The sequence below is a fragment of the Pyrus communis genome, chromosome 8 (genome assembly GCF_041283825.1).
Source record: "Pyrus communis isolate YQ-2024b chromosome 8, ASM4128382v1, whole genome shotgun sequence".
NCBI lineage: Eukaryota > Viridiplantae > Streptophyta > Magnoliopsida > Rosales > Rosaceae > Pyrus > Pyrus communis.
In genome coordinates, this window is record NC_142572.1 from 23,158,277 (window position 1) to 23,183,160 (window position 24,884).

A 24,884-nucleotide genomic window follows, 5' to 3' on the forward strand; every position below is an offset into this window, starting at 1 on the left:
ATTGATGCATGAGACATAAAAGTTGTGGAAATACTCATTAACATTGTTCTCTAATGTAGAAAATATCAAGGGGAGAAAATGAAAATTCTTATCTTATTAGTTATAGGACAATGCTTGTGTTTACTTGTCCACTAGTTACGATTAATGTATCTTTACTATACAATAATTATAATCGCAACCGTTCATTCTTTTTAGCATTGCCAAAAAATCATATTTGCTAAAAAAAAACATTCATTTTGAAGATGGTTCAGCCATTCATATGCATCAAATAAATAGACGGTTCATGAAAATGTTACTTGTTATCTAAAGCGTTGATTGGTTTGACAGTATAGATGGCTAAACCAACCAACTAAAATATTTATTGCATGTTGAAAACTAAAGAAGGAGCGATCTCTCTCCTGTTTTTGTTGTTAATAAATGAATGCCATCTATACGTATATATAAATGCACAGGAAACAATCGGAAACTAAAGACCCGCAAGTTTATGCTCATATCTTTTCGACCATTTTTTTGTGTTCTTGGGGATATCATATTCCAGAATGCACGCGGATGCAGGAGGACTAGGAATGTTTAGTCCTAAACTGGTCAGGCTGCAGATGCAGTCGTCACATGTAATTTTCGTGATTTTCTTCTGCAATATTATTAGTATGAATAACGTCACTGAGGCAGCCGCGACAGTCAAGCTGCCGGAGAATGTGACCGTGCCGGCTATTATTATATTCGGAGATTCGATTGTTGATACCGGCAACAACAACGAAAACTTCAAGACATATGCACGCAGCAATTTCCTTCCCTACGGAAAAGACCTCAAGGGAGGAATGCCAACCGGCAGATATTCCAACGGAAAGGTTCCCTCAGACTTCATAGGTTGTCATCACCATCATCAATCATTAAATACTCGTAAAACATTACTAATTGGTATAATCATTATAAATAGTTTAGGAATCAACTTTGCAACCCTAGCCACTCTGGCCTTGGTGTTTGTCAAACCGATTAAAAACCGTGCGGTAACTCCTAGTTTTATGTTAAATATCCTAGAATATTATAGGTTTCGTCTTAATTTTATCCCAGAAATTCAAACACATATTCTCATACAATAAAATGTTCAATTAACCCTACTTTATTATGATTTTCTTTTCATGTCCAGCGGAATCATTTGGAATCAAGGAGCTGTTGCCAGCATATTTGGATCCGACCCTGCAGCCTAATGACCTCCTTACCGGTGTTGTCATAGCTGCCGGTGGCGCAGGTTATGACCCTTTGACAGCAAAACTTGCGGTACAACTTATATATTTGAGCTCTAATCCTTGATTCTTTTGTTAATTTTATTTTTTTTCCTCCATTAATTCTGGAATTCGATTGTGTAGGCAGTTGCATCGCTATCCGACCAATTGAAGCAGTTCAAGGAGTACATAGAAAAGCTGAAAGGAATTGTTGGAGAGGAGAAAACAAACTTCATCATAAAAAACAGTGTGATTTTTGTGGTAGCCGGCAGCAACGATATTTCTAATACCTATTTTCTTAGCGGTGCTAGGAAATTGGAGTATGACGTTCCTTCTTACACTGATTTCATGGTCAAATATGCCTCTGATTTCATCAAGGTGCGTCCTTTCTTGATACAGAGTGCTAAAAATGAAAAAAGTACATCTTTTCGAAATTTAATTGATGTAGCAAAGTTATGAATTTTGTAGGACTTATATGGCTTGGGGGTACGAAGAATAGCCGTACTAAGCATACCACCAATTGGATGTGTGCCATCTCAACGAACAGTAAAAGGAGGCATAGGAAGAGATTGTGACGAAGCACAAAATCAAGCATCCCAGCTGTTCAACTCCAAGCTCTCTGCGGAGATGGACAGCCTTCAGAAAAACCTGCCAAACTCAAGAGTTGCCTACGTTGACATGTACAATATGATACTTGATCTCATCACAAACCCTGCTAAACACGGTATGAAGTTTCATTTGATCTGCCTAGCTAGCTCCACTACATTTCTTACAAATTAGTAAAGATTTATATGTTTGTTGTGATCCATGCCGGCAGGGTTTGAAGTTGTGAACAAAGGTTGTTGTGGTACTGGCCTTATTGAAGTAACAAAACTGTGCAACCAGCTCCAACCTGCCGGGGTCTGCACAGATGACTCTAAGTATTTTTTTTGGGACAGCTACCATCCTACCGAAAGAGCGTACAAGATCATTGTGAATCAGATGCTCGACAAATATGCCAGCCGCTTCTTCTGAGACAACTCATTATCCTTATAAATTAATAAAAATCAGATGCTCAACAAATATGCCAGCCGCTTCTTCTGAGACAACTCATTATCCTTATAAATTAATAAAACCCTTCAAATTCCCTGCTTCGAGTAACGATTTGAGAAATTTATTCGTTCTAGACTTATTTAATCAAAGTGTTGTGTGTTTCTCATAGTTTTTTTTTAATTTTATGTCAAAGTGTTTCTTTATGATTTAGGTCAACATGGTTTTGTTGTATGCGACACCTTAAGAAATCAAACACATTAACAAGAGAAACGAGAAGTTGTACACGTTGGCTATCTCACGTCATGGGGAAGTCAACAATGATGATTTTAAATAGGATTACCCTACCCTAACTAATATTGAGGTATTTTGTGGTAAAATCTCTTACCTGACGGATTAGGTAGGTGGTAATTATCAAGTTGGGAACAATATCTGTGTCGTTAGAGTGAGTCCCCTGGGCCCGTTGATCTAAAAATTCTTACATGGTATTATAGTCTACTGTTATGAGCCTGTACAAGCCAAAGGCTTGTTACCAAGAAGTGTGGGCTTGGAAACAAGCCTGGACTCTTAATATAGAACCGGTCTCTAAGTTTTTGAGAAGCATCTCTTGGAAGGATTGAAAACAAGTCTCGACTCCATTGTAGCCGACCTCTAAGTTTCAATTGCCAACAAGTCTCGACTTTATAGAAGCTGACCTCTGAGTTTCAATTGCCGATGTGTGGATCTCCACGTGTGAACCACTAAAGGAAGGAGGTGGGTTCCATGTGAGGCCCACACTTGACAGATTGGGCAAGCGATAATTATCAAGTTAGGAACATTATCGGTGTCGTTAGAGAAGGTCCCCGAACCCGCCAATCTAAAAATTCCAACCGTACATAGCTTCTTGAAATTATTCACATAAGTACATATCAAAAACATGTTTAGATGCACAGATTGTATTTCTTTATCCCATTTGGATTGTATTTCTTATGAATCCCCGAACGAAAAACTAGGTTGGGAAGATTCTTGTTTCCAGTGTCAAGATATGAATCCCTGACCGCAAAAAGTCCTTCGAATTTAAACGTTCCATTTTCTTCTGCAGGTAGATAAAAACTCCTTGGGTGCTTGTTTTTTTTTCCCCAAAACATTTTACCCAATGTTCTTGAAATTATTAAAGAATAATATGTAAAAAGTTGAAATTTTTTTTTGAAACAAACAACAGCATTAGTGAGTTTTACCATTTCTAAAGGAAATGTCAAATTATAAGAGACAAACTACAATTGATGGTTGATGTGATAATCTAAAGTCTTATGTCAAATTTTGTATTTTTTCAACCGAATTATCAAATGTTATTTTATTATTTCAAAATTATTATAAAAATGTTGAAACAAAATTTCCATTGGTTGAAATGTTAGTGGAATAAGGGATCCATCATTAAAATGAATTAAAAATACATTTGAGATTGATGTCAAATTTGGCTTCAAATCACAAAGTCTTCAAATTCAATCAGTAAATAACATTTCAATTTAAGAGACTTTTGATGTCAAAATATGTACAATGACTATAGAATTGCTAACTTTAGGGGTCAAATGGCTAACTTTTCAACTCGGACCAAAGAAAATTCAGCTTGGCAAGGCCCAGGCCCAGCCCTATTGTTTTTATTTTAAGCAAAAAGAAAAAGAAGACGAAGAAAGCAAATGAGAAAAGTGGACCAAATGTTTGCCGGCTTGCCGCTCTCGCGTTGAGTCTGGACTTTGAAATCCCAGCAATTTCTGTATGTAGAAAACCCTCGGAGTTTCCGAAAAACCACTTCCAGTAATTCTCCGTTGTCTGGGTCAGTAGCTGTTAGTAGGGTTTCTAAAATGGTAACCTTAGATTTTGTTGCAGACAAGATACGAGGTTTCACGAAATCGACCCAGGAGATGTTCGACAGCCTCGTTCATGGACGCCCTCGGCCTTCAGCTCGTCGACATCCGGTAGCTCCAAAATTTCTCTTTTATTTCTTTTTGTCACATATATTTTCACGTCTTAATTCGTTTTGGGTTTTGCTTAATCAGATTTAATTAGTTAATAACCAACCTTAAGCTAAGCTGATGGTAATTTGATTTGAAATACTAAAGCACCCATGAGTGAGAAATTTTCTGCTAGAAGTGCTTTTATTGGAGGAAATTCAAAATTCAAGGTGCTTCTCCAGCATGCACTTCTAAGTGCTTCTATAACCCGGACGCTGTTTTAGTTTTTTCTGCCTGCCAAACACCGCTAAAAGCTCTTTTGGTTATATGAAAGCACTTTTTGGCAACTTCAGAAGCATTCCGAAACAAGTTTTTATTCATATTATATAGATGACTAATAAAGCAATAAACTTTTGAACACTTATATGATATGGGAATTTCAGATTGAAATATTGAAGCGGTTGCAACGAGAAGCGTTTTCGGATTTGATGAGACTGAGGGATAGACAAGATAAGGTTGAGAGAATGGTTTCCTTGTATGGAACATCCAGGGGAAGTCCATTCCAAGAAGCCAGCACCCTTGTAAGGGGAGAGGTTGATCTCTTGGGTGCTTTCTTATTCGTGCTTAATAGTGAGGATGAGGCTGATCACAGCTCTGATGCTCTAACTCGAGCCGGAATGAGTACTGGGGTCGATTCAAAGTTTGCTTTTGAAACTACTGTTCGGGAGAATGATACGCTTGTTGCAGAATTTGTGGCCGGTCAAAAGCACAAGAGTAGTCTTTCTGATCTTTCAGAATGCCCACTTTCTCTAGCAAAAGTTTCCTATACGGCAAATGTTAGCAACTGGTTATCTGCAATTGCAATCCCAGTGGGAGCTCGGTGCAGGGATGTTGCGGTTCTTACTAGTCCATCTCACCAGGTATTACATGCTCACATTGATGTCAATGGTTGCCTAGATTGTTTCCTGTATTCCTTTGCCTTTTCTTTCTGATAAGATATGTATGCATGAGTGGAAATTGGAATGTTTTTCAGGTGCTTATTTGATAATATTAATGTCATGACTCACAAGATAATATCTACCTAATGATTTTATCTGTTTGCTTAAAGAACATTTAACGCTGTAAATAATTTGCATTTTACTTTCTCGGTGTTTATCCTAGTTGGTGAATTTTTTCGGTTCCTTAAGTTTATTGGTAAGACTCGTAAGAGTGTTTATTTTGTGGCAATCATGCCTGTAAGTTTTACATATTTTGGTGTTGGATCAGTCTTGTTATGGTTTTTAGTAAACTGGAGATGATTTTATTTTCTCATGGCAGGGAAAGGGCCTTACTGATCTTTCATCATTTGGGCCACCTCTTCTAAATCAACACAATGGCAGTGCAATTGGTTTAATGGTGAAAAAATCAAATGTTGTTGCTTCATTGGCTCAGTTTGTTTCCGGACTGGCAACGCAAGCAGGTTCAGGTAGAGTTGGGCGCTGCTTGAGCACTTTTGGGCAAATTGTCTATCAACTTCCCGGAGGAACAAAGCTCTCGCTTCTTGGTTTGCACCAAATACCTAAGTTCTCTAGTGAACGTGGTGAGCATAGAATTGGAGTTCTTACGATTCCTTTAAGCAGTTTGGTGCGTCACAAGCCCCCTGAGGCAACGGTTGAGGGCAGTTTGACACAGCACACCTCCCCCGAGACAATGGTTGAAGCCCTTGTTCCACCCCTAGGAACAAACTCACAGGACAATGGGTCAACTGGATCTGTTGCTCTGATGTTGGAATCAGAAATCGATGAGTTCACAAAGCTTGGGGGTTGGATTGAGATGAAGCAGTCGAATCCCAAGCATTTAGACTGGGCTGTGACCGTTGCTGATGATTCGGAAGATTCAGTTGGATGGGGAATAGGTTTAAATGGGATACTTGCAGGTCCAAACTTATGGGACCGTTTTCAGGCTGAATCGTACTTCAAATTTAACTTGGGTAAGAGGTTCAGTGTAAAGCCAGGGGTTGCATATATAAGGGATGGGAATGCCAAAATGACCGCCTTTATGCTGCGGTCAAACTGGTCTCTTTGATTGAGAAAACGATCAAGTTGCTGGTCCTTTGTTTAGCTCGCGGTTGAAGACGTGCAAATCTGTATGCCAGACACCGATCCTATGTCGTTAGTCTTGATCATAGTTATTGTTTATGTGGAAGAGGGAAATTATGTTTTAGAGAACACCTGCATATGATGTTTCATTGACTAATCGAGGTGGCTCTATAGATGAAGCACTTGGGGCTGTTGATCATGTCAACATTTCATGAGACGTAGATCTTTGACCCTATGAATTTACTTGAAGAGCAGCAAACTTGTGCACTATCCGGAGTTTTGGCCTCTGTGACGTTGGACTTAGTTTTGCTGACATTTTACCATCCAAACATTTGATTTGTTGAACCCAAATTAAACGTTCGATTTGACCTAAAAACTCACATGACAATAATTCTGTTGCACGTCACGGTTCAAAATAACGTCACATGCATGTCATGTGTCATAAAGCTAAAATAACATGTTTATTTACGTGAAATGATAGGTAGAATTACTTCAATTTCGGACTTCGTTACTAACATTTGGATACTAAAACTATTCCGATCATGAAATTTATGGCATTGCCATCAGAACTTATATGGTTTTTTACTGCATGTGGAAGGTAATCATACCTACACACCTCGACGTGAATTCGATTTTCACCAATTTTCCGTAATAACTAATTACCACTAACGCTATCGCTCTAAAAAACATATTTGGCTCTAATTCTTTCCTTAAAAAAAAATAAATAAATAAAATCTCTCTTTTATTTTTTTTTATTTTTATGAAAATTATTAAAATATTAACAGAGTGGGAAGCTAGTCGTCGGGCTTCTTATAAAATTACTTTTTGTTTCTTCTCTATCAAATCCCGATATCGTCTCTCTCTTCTCTGGGTTTCTAGGGTTAAGGCATCAACGAAACGATGTCGTCAGAGAGGAAGATAACTCTGAAGAGCTCGGACGGCGAGACGTTCGAGGTGGACGAGGCGGTGGCTTTGATGTCTCAGACGATAAAGCACATGGTGGAGGACGATTGTGCCGACAACGGGATCCCGCTGCCCAACGTCACCAGCAAGATCTTGGCGAAGGTCATCGAGTACTGCCGGAAGCACGTCGAGGCCGCTAAGCCCGAAGAACGCGCCTCCGTCGATGAAGACCTCAAGGCTTGGGACGCCGAATTCGTTAAGGTCGACCAGGCCACGCTCTTCGATCTCATCCTGGTCTGTTTCTTTATTCCTCATTTTATCGATTTGCTGTTGCGATTCGATTACTTTACTGCTTAATTACCTTAGGGTTTCTGATTATCTGATATCTGATTGCAAGTCTTGACGTTTTTCGAAATTTTTAGGGGAATTAAATTCATGGGTTTGTTTGTCTAATTAGTTAATTTTTTTTAATTACGATTTGTGCTTATACGTTTACTAACCAGTAATCACTTGATGACCACTAGATTACAACGGGCCTGTTTGGCTGAAAAAAATTTATAAGTGCTTCTGGGTGATAGGAAGTGCTTTCTCCCAAGTGCTTCTGAAGCGCTTGGATTTAGAATAATTTTGACTTATCTCTAGCAAAAGATCTTATGAGTAGAAGTGCTTTCAAACGCGCCCAATGTTTCTTTGTACTATTATGTATTTCTCTATGCCTGTTGATAATAAAACTACTTGGGAAAACATGTTATTGAGTTGTGTTGTTTATAGGCTGCGAATTATTTGAACATAAAGAGCTTGCTGGACCTGACTTGCCAAACAGTGGCGGACATGATCAAGGGAAAAACGCCCGAGGAGATTCGCAAGACGTTCAACATTAAGAACGACTTTACGCCCGAGGAAGAGGAGGAGGTCCGCAGGGAGAACCAATGGGCTTTCGAGTGAAGGGCCTGGGGATGAAGGAACCTGTTTTTATGGTTTGTTGCTCTTTACGAGCTGTGGTTGTGTAATGCTGTTTGTATCTGTTATCTGAAACGTTTCGTGACTTAGTGAAGTACTTTATTTGTATGCAGACATCTGTTATTTTCCGCACTTCTAGCTCTTCTATACCTGAAATCTATGATGTTATGTGGTTCTCTTTTGTTATGATATTATATTATGGTTCTCTTTTGTTATGATATTATATTAAACACGTGGTGCTTACTCTTTTTCCATTCTTGTCTTCTGAGTTGATTGATTGTTTGGGCAGAATGAATATCTGATTCCTTCTGATTTCTTAGATTTTACCTAAATCAATGCATTTTAAGTTAGGTTTAGAGATTTGTAGTCTTTTCCTATACAATTGGAGAAACTGTCCAGATTGTGATGAAACCATAGTGAGTAGGTTATGATGATGATTGATATAAAGATTGGCTTCTGTTGTAAGGCAGGGGCTTCCATATTGACTATGGAGGTCAGCTTATGTTTTCATTAAAATCCTTTGATTTAACAGATATTTGTGGGTTTTATTTATGTGATAGCATTTGGAGTCATTTCATGACATGTCAATTTCTTGATTTCTTGTGGTGTTGAAGACTGCATTTGATTAGCAGGGCGGGGTTTTATATTTGCATTAGCATTTCATTTAGCAGATATTCATGGGTTTTATGTTCTCAGTAGCTTCGTCTGCGTCAGTATTTTCTTGGATTAGACTCTACCCTATATTACTTGCTCAGATGTTGTTTATTGCAGAGGCAACACTTCGCTATGATAGTTACAACTTGACTTATTGAAGTACTTCCTGTCAGTTTTCATACATCTACGACAAATGGACTTCGGACTTTATACTTTGCGTTTGTCCATGTAACAGACCCGAACATATCTTCCTTGGGAGAGGAAGTTGTGGGAGAGAAAACCACTTGGTAAGTCAGCTTCTGGTTGTTCTTCGAAAATTGCAGTTTATCAGGAATCACTTTCACAGTTAGACCGCTAGGTGCATCCACAGTAGCGGTGAAAATGATTTCTCCATCTCCTGCTACATTTGTAACCGTCCTGGTCACGTTCTTGCTCGCTTTTCCATTTAAGTTGGAAATTGCTATTGAAGGGTAGTTGATGTTTGATATGTAGTCAGCATTGGAATCCTTGGGGCAAGCAAATTCTTTTGGAACAGTTTTTGAGATGGTTTTAATTTGTGATATGTTGTAGCCGTAGTAGCAGAGGTAGTTCAAGTAGTCGACGGTGCCAGTTTCATAAACCAGCCCTGGTTGTAACGGTCCTGTTGTTGTCACTTCTCCCGCACCGTAGTCGTATGGTGTGGCTGTAGAATTTTTATCTGTAGTAATTGGGGCTCCCAGATTGTCTGTTTGAGATGCTGCAGAGAAAGACAGTTGCGTTTAAACTTCAGCTCGGAAGTATAAAATGTGCTATGAAACAAGAATCTCGACCTGTGGTGATGATCGCTGATCTGATCGCAGAGGGACTCCAGGCGGGGTTTTGAGCTTTGACTGTGGCGGCTATCCCGGAAACATGGGGACATGACATGGAAGTCCCCGAGATGACGTTGTACAGCGGGGGATCCTTTCCTTCGAGAGCGACAGACGAATCATTGCCCAACCATGGTGCAAGAATGTTCACACCTGGTGCTGCAATATCAGGCTGCAAACAAACTACATTAGGAAAATGGGTACTCTCTTCTCTTGGGAAATTAGGAATCGGAAGGGAGAAGCCAGCTTGCTTGCCTTGAGAATGTTCCTTGTACCGGATGCAGGTCCTCTGGCTGAAAAATATACGACGATGGGCGCTGGTTTATACTTCATCACCGTCACTGTTGGTTGGACGGTTGCAACTGGGTTTCTTGACGCATAAGTAATTGATTAGTTTTGAGAGGAATGTTCAATTGATGAAGCTAAATTTGGCTTGGTTTTAGAGTTAGGGTTACCTGGTAGAGTTGATATAGGATAGGATTTCTTGACCGTCCTTAAAACTGAGGACGGTTGCCGGAAATTCTGCGTATGTACGCGCGACTACCCCCGGATTGTCTACTTGAAAAATGACACCTACTCCGCCCAGACTCTTCACCGTGTCAATCTGACCTTCCCTCGAATAATCACCAGAGTCACACAGCACAATCTTCCCCTTGATCTTTTCTGCTTCCATGGAATTTTCTTCGCAGTATCTGAAAAATGTACATGAAGCTACGTGATCGGAGAATCACAGATATTCAATCGGACGATATTTTAGGGATGCAGCCGGAAATCGCATTCCTACCTTGCACTATGTTCATTAGCATTAGCTTTGCGGGCAGACAGAGAATATATCAACGGGTACACGGGCGATTTTTTGAGTTTTGAAAAATTTATGCCTCTCCCCTTGACCACCTTGCCGCCTCCCAACACCACATCAGACTCGAAATCTCGGTCAATGGTGGTGGCGCCAACTGTCAAAATCCAAGGTGCGGCGTTCACAACGGTTCCAGGGTAAGGGCCATCATTCCCGGCAGAGCAGACCACGGTGATCCCCTGCTCCACCGCATGGAACGCTCCAATCGCAATGGGGTCGTTGCTCAACTCCGGCTCAAACCCACTGGCTGAACCAAGCGAGAGGGATAGAACGTCCACCCCGTCCGCAATCGCATCGTCAAAGGCGGCTAAAATGTCGGAGCCACGACAACCTGCTTCCGAGCATACCTTGTACATGGCGATCCTTGAACCCGGGGAGCCTCCTATGGCAGTCCCAGCTGCTACGCCATAGTAGGATGCATTTGGTACAGCGGTCCCTGCTGCTGTTCCGGCCACATGGCTGCCGTGTCCCAATGTATCCCTTGGGGAATCAATCTCTACTGTGCCATCAGATTCAGGAGTGCTATAAAACCTTGCTCCTATCAACTTCCTGATCGTTCATCATAAAATAACAAATTAAGATTGTTTAGTACCTATAATTTCACGAAAATATATCAATGTTCGTAACACATTTAAATCATGAGTTAATAAATTACCTATTACAGTTGGAGGAACTGAAATCATCTGATTTCATGCACGTACCCTTCCACCGTGACGGAATAGGACCCATATCTTTGTCATTGAAACTCTCCGACTCCGGCCATATACCTAGATTCAATTTATGATTTCGTTATTAATCCGTTAGACTTATGAACCATAGTCAATTTATGTGCGTCTGAAACGTGCTAGTTTTCTTTGTATTGTTCCAATTTTATCAGAAGGACAATCTCGATTAGTTACCTGTGTCCAAAATACCGATAATGGTGTCAGATCCATCAGCGGTAGCTAATGAAACTCCGTCCGCGGCATCATAGTTGTTGGAGTTGAGATTTGAGTCGATTTTTAAAGCAGTTTGATACTTGAGGAAATCCCAGGAATGAGTAGTGTGGAGTTTCAATATGGGATCTAGAAAAACAGATACAACTCCAGGCTTTGAAGCAATGGATCGCGCCTCTTCGTCCGAGAGACGAGCCGCAAATCCTGAAAAACCATGCTTGTAAGTGTGCACCACTGCATTTGGTTTCCTGCACCCACAAAATATAACCCAATTACTATTCAGGCTACTCCGTTCCAGGAGAAGTGCATACAAGTTCCTTTCTTTGGATTTTACAGATTGCCAATAAAAAAGAATTGCCGGCAGTGACGCTCGAACCTAGACCTTAGTTAGCAAAGAGAACGATCATTATCAACTCAACTAACTATCCAACTTTAATCTATTTCTTCTTCGAATAAACATATGAAACCAAAATTTTAACGAAAATAGAGTAGGAAGGTTTAGGAAAGGGGGTGAAGCTTAACTAGTTCCAACTTAACATAATTAATTAACAGATACACAAGTTAATAATGTTAGTTCCATTCTAAAGAGGTAGGGGGTCATATTTTCATGTTCATGTTACGTATTACGTGTACATGGATAAATGAACAGCCTGATTATACAATATTCATACATATACTTGGAATTAGTCGATTACCGACCTTGTGACGACAGAACTGAGGAGCTGAGCACAATCATCCCTTAGGGAAGAAATACCATCATCACTAGTTGTTGATGAGGCGGCTGCAGATCCCATGTACACGATGTAAAGGCGGTCTCTCCGACTCCCTCTCCCGGCATTCTGATGATCATTAGCTGCTTTAGTTGGTCCATGAAACAAGATGATGATCAGGAGCAAGAGAAAAGTACCGGAAGACGTGAAAACGAAGATGTTTTTCATGCGCATGTTGATCTCTCTCTCTCTCTCTCTCCCTTGTTCTTGCACTTAACACTCTGCTAACCTAGCTATATATATACACACACACACACACACACACACACAAACACAGAGAGAAGATAAAAGGTGACAGGAGGATTACGTACTTAGGCGGTGAAGAGAAAGATCTTACTTGGGCTGCATATATGGGATCAGTAGGATATATCTCTATAACCTAGACTTTAAACCTACCCATATTAATCAAATTAGTGCGCTCTTATCTTGCTTGATTATCTTATTTGATTTCCATTATTTGACACATCGTACATCTGTAATTGGATATCTGGGTGGTGGAGGCTGGTACACAGTGGTGGTGGTATTGGTGGTAGTATTCCTAATCCTAATCTAAGAAATTTTCTAGATACCGGAAATACAAATTATTTAGTGTATTATTTTACGCATTATAATAAATATGTAATTTGAAATAGTTTAGAGAGCACACCATTCGACTGTTATTAGCAATTTAAACATAAATTTTGGTAACAAGTTATGTGAAACAACTGATCAACTGAACGACCATCCCATGTATATGAGCATGCCCTTTGAATGGTAAGGATAATTTCTTGCATAGTAGGATTGAAGAAATCTGGCATATATTTATCATATTTTGGTCGAATATTTGTATCATATTTATCATTGGACTTAATTAATCCTAGAATCCGTGCAGTGACTCACTCACACACACTAACTCTTTTGTAATGATATTTTGTGGGGTCGGGGTAGACCTGGCAATTTCTGACACGACCCGATAACCCGACACGACACGACACGAAATTAACAGGTGTTTGGGTCGACACGATAACGAATCGGGTCTTATCGGGTAACCCGATAAGCACCTGTTAAGATAACGGGTTGGGTCGGGTATACACGTGGGTAAACACGATACACGATAAGCAGAATATTATTTTTATAATTTTATAACCCTCAAAAAATACTGTAATAATTATATACATTAATTTTACAATTTTATACCCCTAAAAATTATAATAAATATATATATATATATTAAATTAACTATAAAATTTATAATAATTATAATAATTATATATACTATAATAATTATACCCCCAAAATATTAAGTCTATCTATACTAATTATATATATATATATATTAAATTTTATAAAAACTATAATAATTATTAATTAATAATTTAATATGCATGATCATGCATTGCAAATTTGCATGATTTTGCATCCATTGAAATTTGATGCGTCAGGACTCATATGTGATTTGTTTCCATTCTCAAATTTCAATAATCAATTTCTTGCCATTGCCATTTGCCAACTTGCCGCCCTTTTTGAAAAAAAAAAATGGAGGGAAAATGAAAATGTTAAGAAAAGTTGAAAATAAAACAAAAAAGTGAGGGAATTCAATTAGGGAAAGATGTTGGAGGGAAAAGTGAAAATGATAAGAAAAAGTTGAAAAGGAAACAAAAAAGAGAGGGAAAAATGAAAATTAATAGAAGTGGTGAATCTAAGTATAAATAAACTCTAAGTATTAGTCAATCTATCGTTTTACGAATTCTCCAAAACTAATTTCAACGATCCAAACCGTCAAAATTGTTTGTATATGCTTGGAGATCACATCAGCAAAAAATCACAAAAAAAAAACATTCAGAGATCAAGTAACGGGACAAAGCTTTTCAACGGTTATAAATGAAAAATCACGATTTAACGGTTATTTTAACTCCGATTTTGATGATTTTTTATAACTACACTCCTTGACCCTATATGAATACAATGAATGAATTCGATCTTCAATTTAAAATATTTACACAAGTGGATACCACAAAATCTTATGTTATACTTAATAAAAGTATAAATAAACACTAAGTGTTAGTCAATCTATCGTTTTACGAATTCTCCAAAACTAATTTCAACGATCCAAACCGTCAAAATTGTTTGTATATGCTTGGAGATCACATCAGCAAAAAATCACAAAAAAAAAACATTCAGAGATCAAGTAACGGGACAAAGCTTTTCAACGGTTATAAATGAAAAATCACGATTTAACGGTTATTTTAACTCCGATTTTGATGATTTTTTATAACTACACTCCTTGACCCTATATGAATACAATGAATGAATTCGATCTTCAATTTAAAATATTTACACAAGTGGATACCACAAAATCTTATGTTATACTTAATAAAAGTATAAATAAACTCTAAGTGTTAGTCAATCTATCGTTTTACGAATTCTCCAAAACTAATTTCAACGATCCAAACCGTCAAAATTGTTTGTATATGCTTGGAGATCACATCAGCAAAAAATCACAAAAAAAAAACATTCAGAGATCAAGTAACGGGACAAAGCTTTTCAACGGTTATAAATGAAAAATCACGATTTAACGGTTATTTTAACTCCGATTTTGATGATTTTTTATAACTACACTCCTTGACCCTATATGAATACAATGAATGAATTCGATCTTCAATTTAAAATATTTACACAAGTGGATACCACAAAATCTTATGTTATACTTAATAAAAGTATAAATAAACTCTAAGTGTTAGTCAATCTATCGTTTTACGAATTCTCCAAAACTAATTTCAACGATCCAAACCGTCAAAATTGTTTGTATATGCTTGGAGATCACATCAGCAAAAAATCACAAAAAAAAAACATTCAGAGATCAAGTAACGGGACAAAGCTTTTCAACGGTTATAAATGAAAAATCACGATTTAACGGTTATTTTAACTCCGATTTTGATGATTTTTTATAACTACACTCCTTGACCCTATATGAATACAATGAATGAATTTGATCTTCAATTTAAAATATTTACACAAGTGGATACCACAAAATCTTATGTTATACTTAATAAAAGTATAAATAAACTCTAAGTGTTAGTCAATCTATCGTTTTACGAATTCTCCAAAACTAATTTCAACGATCCAAACCGTCAAAATTGTTTGTATATGCTTGGAGATCACATCAGCAAAAAATCACAAAAAAAAAACATTCAGAGATCAAGTAACGGGACAAAGCTTTTCAACGGTTATAAACGAAAAATCACGATTTAACGGTTATTTTAACTCCGATTTTGATGATTTTTTATAACTACACTCCTTGACCCTATATGAATACAATGAATGAATTCGATCTTCAATTTAAAATATTTACACAAGTGGATACCACAAAATCTTATGTTATACTTAATAAAAGTATAAATAAACTCTAAGCGTTAGTCAATCTATCGTTTTACGAATTCTCCAAAACTAATTTCAACGATCCAAACCGTCAAAATTGTTTGTATATGCTTGGAGATCACATCAGCAAAAAATCACAAAAAAAAAAACATTCAGAGATCAAGTAACGGGACAAAGCTTTTCAACGGTTATAAATGAAAAATCACGATTTAACGGTTATTTTAACTCCGATTTTGATGATTTTTTTATAACTACACTCCTTGACCCTATATGAATACAATGAATGAATTCGATCTTCAATTTAAAATATTTACACAAGTGGATACCACAAAATCTTATGTTATACTTAATAAAAGCATAAATAAACTCTAAGTGTTAGTCAATCTATCGTTTTACGAATTCTCCAAAACTAATTTCAACGATCCAAACCGTCAAAATTGTTTGTATATGCTTGGAGATCACATCAGCAAAAAATCACAAAAAAAAAACATTCAGAGATCAAGTAACGGGACAAAGCTTTTCAACGGTTATAAACGAAAAATCACGATTTAACGGTTATTTTAACTCCGATTTTGATGATTTTTTATAACTACACTCCTTGACCCTGTATGAATACAATGAATGAATTCGATCTTCAATTTAAAATATTTACACAAGTGGATACCACAAAATCTTATGTTATACTTAATAAAAGTATAAATAAACTCTAAGTGTTAGTCAATCTTAAAAACAAAAACTCTTTATCCTTGCACATTTAATATTTGTAATAGATTAGTAGTGTATGTATTATTTTTTTTATTAGGCTTTCATTTTCGAGTGTAGATATAGTACTTGAACGAGAAATGTTTTAATGCTTTCAAGTAATATTTATGTCGCAATGTGTGGTATGTGCAAATTTAAAAAAAAATATATATTTTTCTTAACGGGTCATAACGGGTCATAACGGGTCGGGTCACTTTACCCGTTGGGTAAAGTGACACGACCTGTTAAGGACCCGTTAAGATAACGGGTGTGACACGACACGACCCGTTAAGATAACAGGTGTTACACGAAAACGACACGAACACGACAGACACGACCCGTTTGCCAGGTCTAGGTCGGGGTAACTGTAAGGCTAAAGTAATTCAAAAAATGGAAAGTGCGTTTTGGACTGATTTGAGTGCTATATTTTATGGATTTGGATCCTCTCTTGAGCTCAGCCTGCTGAGCTTCTTGAGCAAATCACACGGACCGTTGGATTTTGATCTAACGGCTACAATTATTATAATTTTTAGAGGGACTCCCTGTTTGTAACCGTTAGATCAAAATTCAACGGTCCATATGATTTGCTCGGAAAGCTCAGCAGACTGTGCTCAGGAGAGGATCCAAATCCATATTTTACTATGAACTATTTTCCATGTGTTTTTCAGTCATTAGCTAAGAGCCCAAGCAAGAAGGACGAAGCATATGCCCGTGTCACAAACTTCATGAAGTTAAATCCCCTTTAAATAGATGGTTTCATTATCAATTGCACATACTTTTTGTAATACAACTCAACACATGTCGTTGAACTGTGTAGGTGGTGAAGTTGAGAAAGTATTAGTGTAGTAGTGGAACACTCGACCGTGTCCAAAACTTTAACAAAGTTTTGACGATGTTCTAAAAACAATAACATAATATCACGTGAAAAGAGACTTACTCATTACATTATATTATTGATCTAAAATGTTAGAGTGATCTCGAAAGAGGGTGCATATAAATCTTTCTCTCTTAAAATACAAACAAAATTAGGAAAGGTGATTTTGATTTGTTGCGCATGCATGAATAAACACACAATTAATATCACATTTGGTAATGCTCCTTTGTGCGTTTATGGTGCGTGGGAGACAAGCATGCATATCTAGTGGTTGTGGACTATACTTTATGCTATATTTACATCCCTGCACTGCAGTCTGCAGCCTCAAAGCTCACCAATGATTACTCTCCATCTCATCAAAACATGTCAAATACTCAATAGTGCTCCACTACGTTCTCCCACTGGCTACTTTTTCTTTATATTTTCTTCTTCGTTTTTCAACTGAAACTTTGTACCCTCCTCTGATTAAGAATTCCACTACCTCGTGCGAGCTAATAATAAAAAATAAAAATAAAAACTTATCAGAACAAAGAGAGAAGCATGTTTGAGATTTTTGTTTTGAAACGACTAAAAACGTTCTCGGACAACCAAAATTTTTGTGGCTCCGATTGCTATAAAAAATGAAAATTTATTTCTGAATCATAAAAGTGTTTTTTGAAGAGGTACTTGTTAGATGCTTTTCATGAAGCAATTTAAATGTTTCTAATGAAAATATTTGTAAGTGCTTAAGAAGGTGGAGTCCAAAGGTAAAGCAAAATAAGGATAAAAGTGTTCAACGTCAACGTTTAGATAGTATTAAATTTAACTGATTTTATATATGAGATTTTATCTTAAAAACTCACAGTTTTTTTAAATAAAAGTTTTTTTTTTTTTGTGTTGGTCGTAGATAAACACGACTTTCGTTTTTGTATACACACAATTCATCATCAACTTACCTTCTTCGCTTGAACTTTTGTTTTCTCGTAATAGTGCAATTAGCTTCCTTGAATCTTAGCAAGAATTCCATTACAGCAAAGTCGGTTTCCTTAAATCTAGCTTACTTAAATCCCAGAGGTCAGGAGTGAAAAAACCTAAGTACCCAATCAGGGTGGTAGACCTAAATTCTTACGAAGACATATCAGCTGTCCCTATGATATGCAGCTACTCACAAATCACTCAACTCAACCTACAAGCTGCAGTGTCAATGGAGGGATAGAGGGAAGAAGGAGATAGAGAGATATTTTTCTAATATTTTCCAATCAATAATATCCTCAATACTACGACAATTGGTTACATATATTGTTTTCCAAAACACTACCAGCCAGCTGGCATGACTAATCCAAAATACTTATTTAAAAACTAAGCTTGTAATTAAGATAATCACAGCTATAACACCCTAGTGAAAGGCTGAAGATCTTTCCCTCCAAATATATTAACGGATTAAACTACTCATTAAAGCTCGAGAGAACACAACCCTTGATGATCCTACATCTGGCAAAAAGTTTATCCGATTCACTTTCCAACAGTTCCTCGTCTGCTTGCGACCTTCCTTAAAAGCAAGCATGCTCGAGGATGTACTTTGCAATGCAGACACAAATCCGCAAAGAAAGACAGACAACGGAAATGAAGTTCTCTCCTGATGCATCGCTATGCCGACACGGATCTCTAGGACTCCCACGTTACAGTTTACAGCATTGTTGCAGCCATGTTACCATTCGATAGGTCGTATCTCCCTCGATCGCACAAGAATAATGCTACAAACACAATGCGATAAAGAAAATACTAACATATGAGAAGTTGAGCTTAACGGAACGTCTAGGAAGTTGGGGTTTTGCTGTAAAATTAAATATGACGAATAGTCCAACTCACATGCAAAGTCCTTAACTTTCTGGAATTGGAATTGCATTCTCAACAAAACTAGTTTAATTTCTTCCTATAAGCATAAGGTTAAGTTTAAAGTGGTGGCGAATGGAAGAGAAAAGAAAGGCATAACATATATTTACATATAGGAGGGAGCGGGTCGTTATTTCATGCAGTTTGAGGCTGCCTCAACTGATCAAGATGGAGCCCTTGAGGTTCTGAAGAGGGTTTGCCTTTTTGGAAGCAGCTGCTGAGCAAGGGTAGGGGATGCCAAGTAGGACTGCAATCAAGGAAAAACCAATCACCCTATTTATTTATTTTTATACAAGCGACAATATTCTACGCTAAAAGGATCATCATCCTTGTTTGCTGTCTCTTGAGCCTGGCATTCTCCTCCCGCAGATGTGCAATTTCAAGTTCCAACTCATTTGTACAAGCCTGTATACAATTACTAAAAGTAGGCTACATATTCACAAAACAAACAAAACAAAAGTAGAAACGTAAGAGCACATGATATGTAATGAAATACATGGACAGAAAGGTTCCTGCTTTCGGGCTCTGGAGCGAGCAGCGGACTCTCGATTCTTGATCATGCGCTTATGCCGGCCGCCGTTGGTGGAGTTGTGATGATCATCATGATTTTGATCATGACCATCCAGAGCCCTTTTCTTGTAGCAAGAAGGGAAGACTGAAGAGTGACTATCCAAAGAATTAGGCCTAGTAGGAGTAACACTAGTACCAGTGGGTTGAGTTTTGGGTTTGGCTTCAATGGACGAGGATCAGTGATGGTAGCCCTAGTGGTTTCAAGTAAACGCTGTTCAAGATCAGATTGAGTCCCGGAATTTAAGCTCAGAACAGTACTGGCGGCAGCGGGTGGTGGTGGGTCGATGTTGGAGGAAATAGTACTAGTAGAAGCCAGGAAATCTTGAAAAATGATGCCGAGAAAAGCAGCGGCAGCAGGGTCGTGAACGGCGGCGGTGGTGGTGTTGCAGGAGTTATGAGAAAGAGACGCTAGGCTGATGTCTGTCCAGACATATTCCACGGACTTTCTGTTGCAGCTACTTGAGGTTGTGGGAACCATATTTCATAGATTCATTAATGGGGGTGACGATGGATTAAGCCGGAAAGTTTTAGGGCAATCGAGGGAGAGATTATATGTAGAGGATGAAAGAATACTTGGGAACAACAGAAATAAAGAGAGGCAAAAGTTACATAAAGCTAAAAGAGTACAAAACTGTGAAAATTCAAGCAATTGGTCTAACCATCCTTGGGTGGAAACAAACACGAGCGCACCGCAGCTCAAATCCACACCTCTACTCCATAAGTGGAGTCTTGCGCACCAAAAAAAAATGCTTACATATGCCCTTTAGCTATAACATCTCAAATTAAGCTCTTCTTTCGACGCGCCAAAAAATAAACCCGCAAACATTCACACCAAATCCAAACTATACAAACCAATGACCTCCAAATTCTGCCTTTGCTCGATCTCTTCAGCTTCTTCTCTTTCTTCTCAATTGACGAATAATTATCGTTATTTCTTATTTGTTTCCTGTACTAGCCTCAAAAGCATTCCAAAACTAGGCAAAGTAACAGATTTATAAAGAAAAGAATTCGCACGCCCTCGATACAGGCTAAACAGCTACCTCCCTTCCCCCATTACCTTAGCAAACCCTTCAAAATTGGAACTGCACTTTTTCTCCATGATTTTGCTTGAATCTTTTTTGGTGGTACACATCTACTTTGACTTCAATGATCTGTCTGAGTAACATCCCCATTAGGAAGTTGTGCTTGGCTAGTTGACTCGGTTGAACAACTCTCTGGAATAGCCAGAGAGTTTGGATCTGGTTTACCTCCCATGCTATTTTGGCTAGGTCCTTCCACAGTCATCTTTTCGAAAGAATTTGCAAGCGTGTTATCACTTAATACACTGGAGGATAGTGTGGATGGTGAACCTGACTCAGGTGGAAGCTGACCAGTAGTTGATATCCACTTCGTCCATTCATTAAGCCTCCTCACTTTATCATCCTGCCGCAATCATAATAGAGTATTAGACCAAAATAAAATATTGCAGCACAATTGCCATGGTTTCCTGTAAAAAATACTGGTTTCTAACGTAAGTCATTTCATTTGGTCGGCATTATAATGTGCCAAAAGGTCATCTTTTCCTTTTGGCAATAAAGCGGAAGATTACTCGTTTCACAATCTAAAACATATATCGGAGTTCTTCAGGAGGACATGTTATTACAAACACAATGCTTAACAAAACAACAAATATAAAGAAATTCACCTGTACTTCAACAATACCGGAACCTCTTAAAGAATCAAGTATTAATTGGATATTGGTTGTCAAACTCTTAACCTGTAACAATAAAACATCAAGTGGGGATGAATGATACTTAAAGAGACGAGGATAATTTTCTTAAGAAACAAAAGTTGACTGAAGTAGCCAAACATGACAAGGAAAGCATTAGCATCAAATAAATAAACTTAATGGAGATGCTTATGCGCCTGGGTTTCAAACTCAAAGTCACATAGGCTCTAAATTTCTCACTGTTTTCTGTTATGTTTTGTTTCTACGTATTCTCCCATATCTTTCTTTCCTTATTTTTATCTTTGAAAGTATCAATCACCATGTTCTCCGCCTACAGGATTCTCTCCATTCAATAAAATCATTTCCTAGCAGATATCAAATCGTCAACAGACCAAAATCTGTGGTTACTATTCTCATACTGCAATCTTTTTATTTTGTTTACAGGTCAACAGCACAGAAATACCATGAAAACAAATAATCCTACTTTCTTCCTCCCCTATAAAGTTATAACGGCAAGGATTCAGGCAGAGAATTATCTGAACATAAAACTTCACAAAAAGGAAGGCAATGAACAGAAAAGCTAAAGGTTGAGACTTAGATTAAGGTAAATAAATTAGTTTCCATTAAATCAGAGCATAAAACTGAAGGTTGAATAGAATATTTTGCCATTCAAGCACCTTAAGAGAGAACTATAAATGTTATGCAACTTGTGTAAACTATTTTATAATACCTAACTTGGTGAAGCATAATGTAAAGGTATTACAAACGATTACCCATTGTCGCTCTACAAGAAGGTGATTTTTTAACTTTCATAGACTAAAACGTCTTTTAAAAAATTAGATGTTTCGTTATGTTATACATAGAGAACTATAGTGATAATATATGTCACAAAGAGAGAGAAAAATGTGCTTAATCAATCAGAAATAACATACCCGAGTTACCAAAAACACATAAATAACATACCCGAGGAAAGTTTGCTATTAGAGATATAGGAACCCATCCCTGGGCATCCATGTTTGACCGTAGAAAGTCGTCTTTTATTAAATTAGCATCACTGTAGTAACAAAGAACGCAACTTGGGCAGTTAATTCTCAAGATACTGAGGAATTAGTTCGTGCAGCTAACAAATTGTGAATCAATGAAGCTTGAAATTAAATGTACCTGAAGTAATATTCTATTTGGTTGATTATCAATGAAGGTAGGGGAGATTCTGAAACAGGATAAAACATTGCAGGATGTGGTGCTTGAGTAATGAACGGTGGCATGCTTCGAATGGGCTCCAAAGGCAATGGAGGGACATACATAAACTCTATATACAAACAGACGTAAGTTACACTTCCAAATATCAAAAACAACTATATTAACATAGTATACTCACCCGGAAAACCCATGGGATTTGCAAAGGGTCTTGCAGGTTGAGGGGGAAATGCAGCAGTATTTGGTGATAATGGCCTTACAAGGCTCATTGGAGGGGCTCTATGCTGATGCATGTGGATATCCCTGGGATTCATATAGTTTCCACGATCCTGGTCGCGCTTGCCTCCGTGATTGTTGTGGTAGTGACCATCTCCACGTGGGCGAGGTCCAAAATTTCCCCTACGAGAATTCCGATGATCGTTTACTGGGTGTGATTGAGGCACAAAGCCACGAATTGGTCTAGCATCCCAACTGCTGCCCCGGAAAGAAGGATCTCGTGGAGAAGGATCTGGTATTGCTGGTACCAGATTGCCATACCCATTTGGAAGAATAGGAAAAACAGGGAATGGTGGTGGTGGTGGCGGGGTGACAGGGTGTCCAAAACCGCTATGTGCATGCCCACCCCCAGTGTTGCCACCGCCACCACGCTTAATTGATCTTTGTCGAGCTGGTGCATGATTTGGGGTGGAGTTCTGATTTGCATTATTAGCAGGATGTCTTTTGGAGTTGGGTGAATGTGCTATAACAGGTCCCTATCAACAAAACACAAGATCAATCGTGCATAGAGAATGACTATCAGTACTTAGAATAATCTCCCACCCATAAAAATACGATAACTTTTATACTGGTTGAGAGAAAATGCAGGGCAATGTATTAGTAGCTCTCTGAATCTAAGTTATTTCACCGTTTTATGCACCGGAAGAAACAAAAATCTGTACAACCGTCTGGATTAATTAGCTAAGAAATTGGTTAATTAATGGTTACCCAAATTTGTAACAATTCTATCTTTCTTTCCCTTTTCTTAATATTTCTCTACAGCAAAACAACTAAAAAAGAAAAGAAAAAATTAATGATTGTGAACTAACCTGGGAAACGGGGAATGATCCTTGGTTGACAATTGCTTCGGAGACAGTCTTTGGAGGGGAATCAGCTGGTAGTTTAGGTGAAGCCCTAGCCGACTCGGATAAAGCAGGCCAAGAAGAAGCATCCATAACAGTTACAGGACTAACCTCAACGACGGCGTTGGAGGGCTTGTTCCAAGCCAGCTTCTTTGGCCCACCGGCATTGCTATTATGCCTATTGGGACTGTCGGCAGCTGAAAAGCCCTCTGGCGTATGGGGAGGCGGCGAAGGTGAAGAACGAGCAGCTTTGGAGGATTGGGAGCAATTGGAAAAAGGGGTTTGCTCCGGTGCTGAGTTGCCCAGCGAGGACAACGATGAGGATGAGGACGGCGGAGATTGGACAGCATCTGGTTCACCACCTCGGACAACCTTCGCCCATGGAGATGGTAAACTAGCCCTCTTGCTGACAGCATCGCTGCCGCCATCAATGGAAAATTCAGGACCACGCGGGGAATGGTGATTGGCAGAAGAATCCGCAGCCATCGCCATTTCAAATTAGGGTTTGTAGCAGAAAAACAAAACTCTGATCAATTTATGAGCACAAAGGTAAACTAATCAGTTTACAATGAATCAATAAATTAATCAGACAACAAAACAAAACAAAATTAATCAATTAATTAATCAGTTCACAAAAGATGATTGGCAAAGACTGAGAGAAGAGAAGATTTAGGAATTGTTTTTGGGTTTTTTTTTTTTTTTCCAGAGATCAGAAATTTCAGAATGCCGGATTTTTTATAGACTAAAGGCGGATCTTGCAAGCGAAAAGCACAATGAACCGTCGAAACTCAGGAACCAACGGCGTGACTCCGCGCCGGACGCCTCCTCCCTCTCTCTCCTCTCTACTTTCTCTCACTCGGAACTACAAAGAAACTACAGCCTACTGAAAACCCCTCTTTCCGTTTATTTTTAGAGTGCAAGACCCATCTATTGTCCTTTTTTCCACCTATATTATAATCTCTTACCCATCCCAAAAAATTAAAAATTAAAAATTAAAAATATTTCTTCCCCCAAATAAATCCTGTAATTTTTTTTTCAAATTTGACTCCATGGGTAATGCTCACAATTTTGTGAAATAAATAAAAAATTTTAGTTTTAGAAAATATTTTGCGTGAGATCTAAGAAAAATGTTGCATGATATTTGGATGTGATTTTACTATTTATTAGGTATAAAATCTTTAGATGTTGAAAATCTTTGGGATGTCCCAAATTAATTTTAAGAAACATGTGGTGCGACGAAGATGACTCAAATTTTGGCTT

The 24,884-nt window shown here is 38.0% G+C and overlaps 5 protein-coding genes across 5 annotated transcripts; 3 read left to right on the forward strand and 2 right to left on the reverse strand.

Annotated features, from left to right (window-relative positions):
- Window positions 1–266: 266 nt before the first annotated feature.
- LOC137717492 (GDSL esterase/lipase EXL3-like) lies at window positions 267–2,363 on the forward strand. Its single transcript, XM_068456874.2, has 5 exons — window positions 267–867; window positions 1,148–1,278; window positions 1,368–1,601; window positions 1,692–1,947; window positions 2,041–2,363. The coding sequence occupies exons 1-5, from the start codon at window positions 540–542 to the stop codon at window positions 2,235–2,237; spliced, it is 1,146 nt and encodes a 381-aa protein (XP_068312975.2). The 5' UTR covers window positions 267–539; the 3' UTR covers window positions 2,238–2,363.
- Window positions 2,364–3,882: 1,519 nt separating this feature from the next.
- Window positions 3,883–6,637, forward strand: LOC137718357 (GDSL esterase/lipase). Its single transcript, XM_068457891.2, has 3 exons — window positions 3,883–4,207; window positions 4,627–5,103; window positions 5,501–6,637. The coding sequence occupies exons 1-3, from the start codon at window positions 4,094–4,096 to the stop codon at window positions 6,245–6,247; spliced, it is 1,338 nt and encodes a 445-aa protein (XP_068313992.2). The 5' UTR covers window positions 3,883–4,093; the 3' UTR covers window positions 6,248–6,637.
- A 429-nt stretch (window positions 6,638–7,066) lies between these two features.
- LOC137716888 (SKP1-like protein 1B) lies at window positions 7,067–8,339 on the forward strand. The gene is made up of 2 exons (XM_068456246.2): window positions 7,067–7,458; window positions 7,936–8,339. Exons 1-2 carry the CDS (start codon window positions 7,162–7,164, stop codon window positions 8,107–8,109), a joined length of 471 nt encoding a protein of 156 aa, XP_068312347.2. The 5' UTR covers window positions 7,067–7,161; the 3' UTR covers window positions 8,110–8,339.
- A 528-nt stretch (window positions 8,340–8,867) lies between these two features.
- Window positions 8,868–12,564, reverse strand: LOC137716887 (CO(2)-response secreted protease-like). Its single transcript, XM_068456245.2, has 8 exons — window positions 12,117–12,564; window positions 11,382–11,665; window positions 11,138–11,249; window positions 10,411–11,031; window positions 10,082–10,318; window positions 9,882–9,996; window positions 9,588–9,798; window positions 8,868–9,514 (listed from the first exon to the last, which is right to left on the reverse strand). The coding sequence occupies exons 1-8, from the start codon at window positions 12,359–12,361 to the stop codon at window positions 8,955–8,957; spliced, it is 2,385 nt and encodes a 794-aa protein (XP_068312346.2). The 5' UTR covers window positions 12,362–12,564; the 3' UTR covers window positions 8,868–8,954.
- A 7,626-nt stretch (window positions 12,565–20,190) lies between these two features.
- Window positions 20,191–24,673, reverse strand: LOC137718139 (la-related protein 1C). Its single transcript, XM_068457643.2, has 6 exons — window positions 23,592–24,673; window positions 22,688–23,258; window positions 22,471–22,618; window positions 22,273–22,363; window positions 21,286–21,357; window positions 20,191–21,023 (listed from the first exon to the last, which is right to left on the reverse strand). The coding sequence occupies exons 1-6, from the start codon at window positions 24,114–24,116 to the stop codon at window positions 20,745–20,747; spliced, it is 1,686 nt and encodes a 561-aa protein (XP_068313744.2). The 5' UTR covers window positions 24,117–24,673; the 3' UTR covers window positions 20,191–20,744.
- Window positions 24,674–24,884: the final 211 nt, after the last annotated feature.

Bases quoted from the DNA above. Each gene is read 5' to 3' on its own strand.
- LOC137716887 (XM_068456245.2), bottom strand. From the start codon at position 12,361: ATGCGCATGAAAAACATCTTCGTTTTCACGTCTTCCGGTACTTTTCTC. The intron at 11,032-11,137 runs GTAATTTATTAA...ATGAACGATCAG, and splicing joins AGTTCCTCCAACTGTAATAG to GAAGTTGATAGGAGCAAGGT. The intron at 9,997-10,081 runs GTAACCCTAACT...TTATGCGTCAAG, and splicing joins TCCTATATCAACTCTACCAG to AAACCCAGTTGCAACCGTCC.
- LOC137716888 (XM_068456246.2), top strand. From the start codon at position 7,162: ATGTCGTCAGAGAGGAAGATAACTCTGAAGAGCTCGGACGGCGAGACG. The intron at 7,459-7,935 runs GTCTGTTTCTTT...TGTTGTTTATAG, and splicing joins CGCTCTTCGATCTCATCCTG to GCTGCGAATTATTTGAACAT.
- LOC137717492 (XM_068456874.2), top strand. From the start codon at position 540: ATGCACGCGGATGCAGGAGGACTAGGAATGTTTAGTCCTAAACTGGTC. The intron at 1,279-1,367 runs GTACAACTTATA...TCGATTGTGTAG, and splicing joins CTTTGACAGCAAAACTTGCG to GCAGTTGCATCGCTATCCGA. The intron at 1,602-1,691 runs GTGCGTCCTTTC...TGAATTTTGTAG, and splicing joins ATGCCTCTGATTTCATCAAG to GACTTATATGGCTTGGGGGT.
- LOC137718139 (XM_068457643.2), bottom strand. From the start codon at position 24,116: ATGGCGATGGCTGCGGATTCTTCTGCCAATCACCATTCCCCGCGTGGT. The intron at 22,619-22,687 runs GTGAGTATACTA...GTTTGTATATAG, and splicing joins AAATCCCATGGGTTTTCCGG to AGTTTATGTATGTCCCTCCA. The intron at 21,358-22,272 runs GTATGTTATTTA...TTATTGTTACAG, and splicing joins TAATAGCAAACTTTCCTCGG to GTTAAGAGTTTGACAACCAA.
- LOC137718357 (XM_068457891.2), top strand. From the start codon at position 4,094: ATGGTAACCTTAGATTTTGTTGCAGACAAGATACGAGGTTTCACGAAA. The intron at 4,208-4,626 runs GTAGCTCCAAAA...TGGGAATTTCAG, and splicing joins CTTCAGCTCGTCGACATCCG to ATTGAAATATTGAAGCGGTT. The intron at 5,104-5,500 runs GTATTACATGCT...TTCTCATGGCAG, and splicing joins TTACTAGTCCATCTCACCAG to GGAAAGGGCCTTACTGATCT.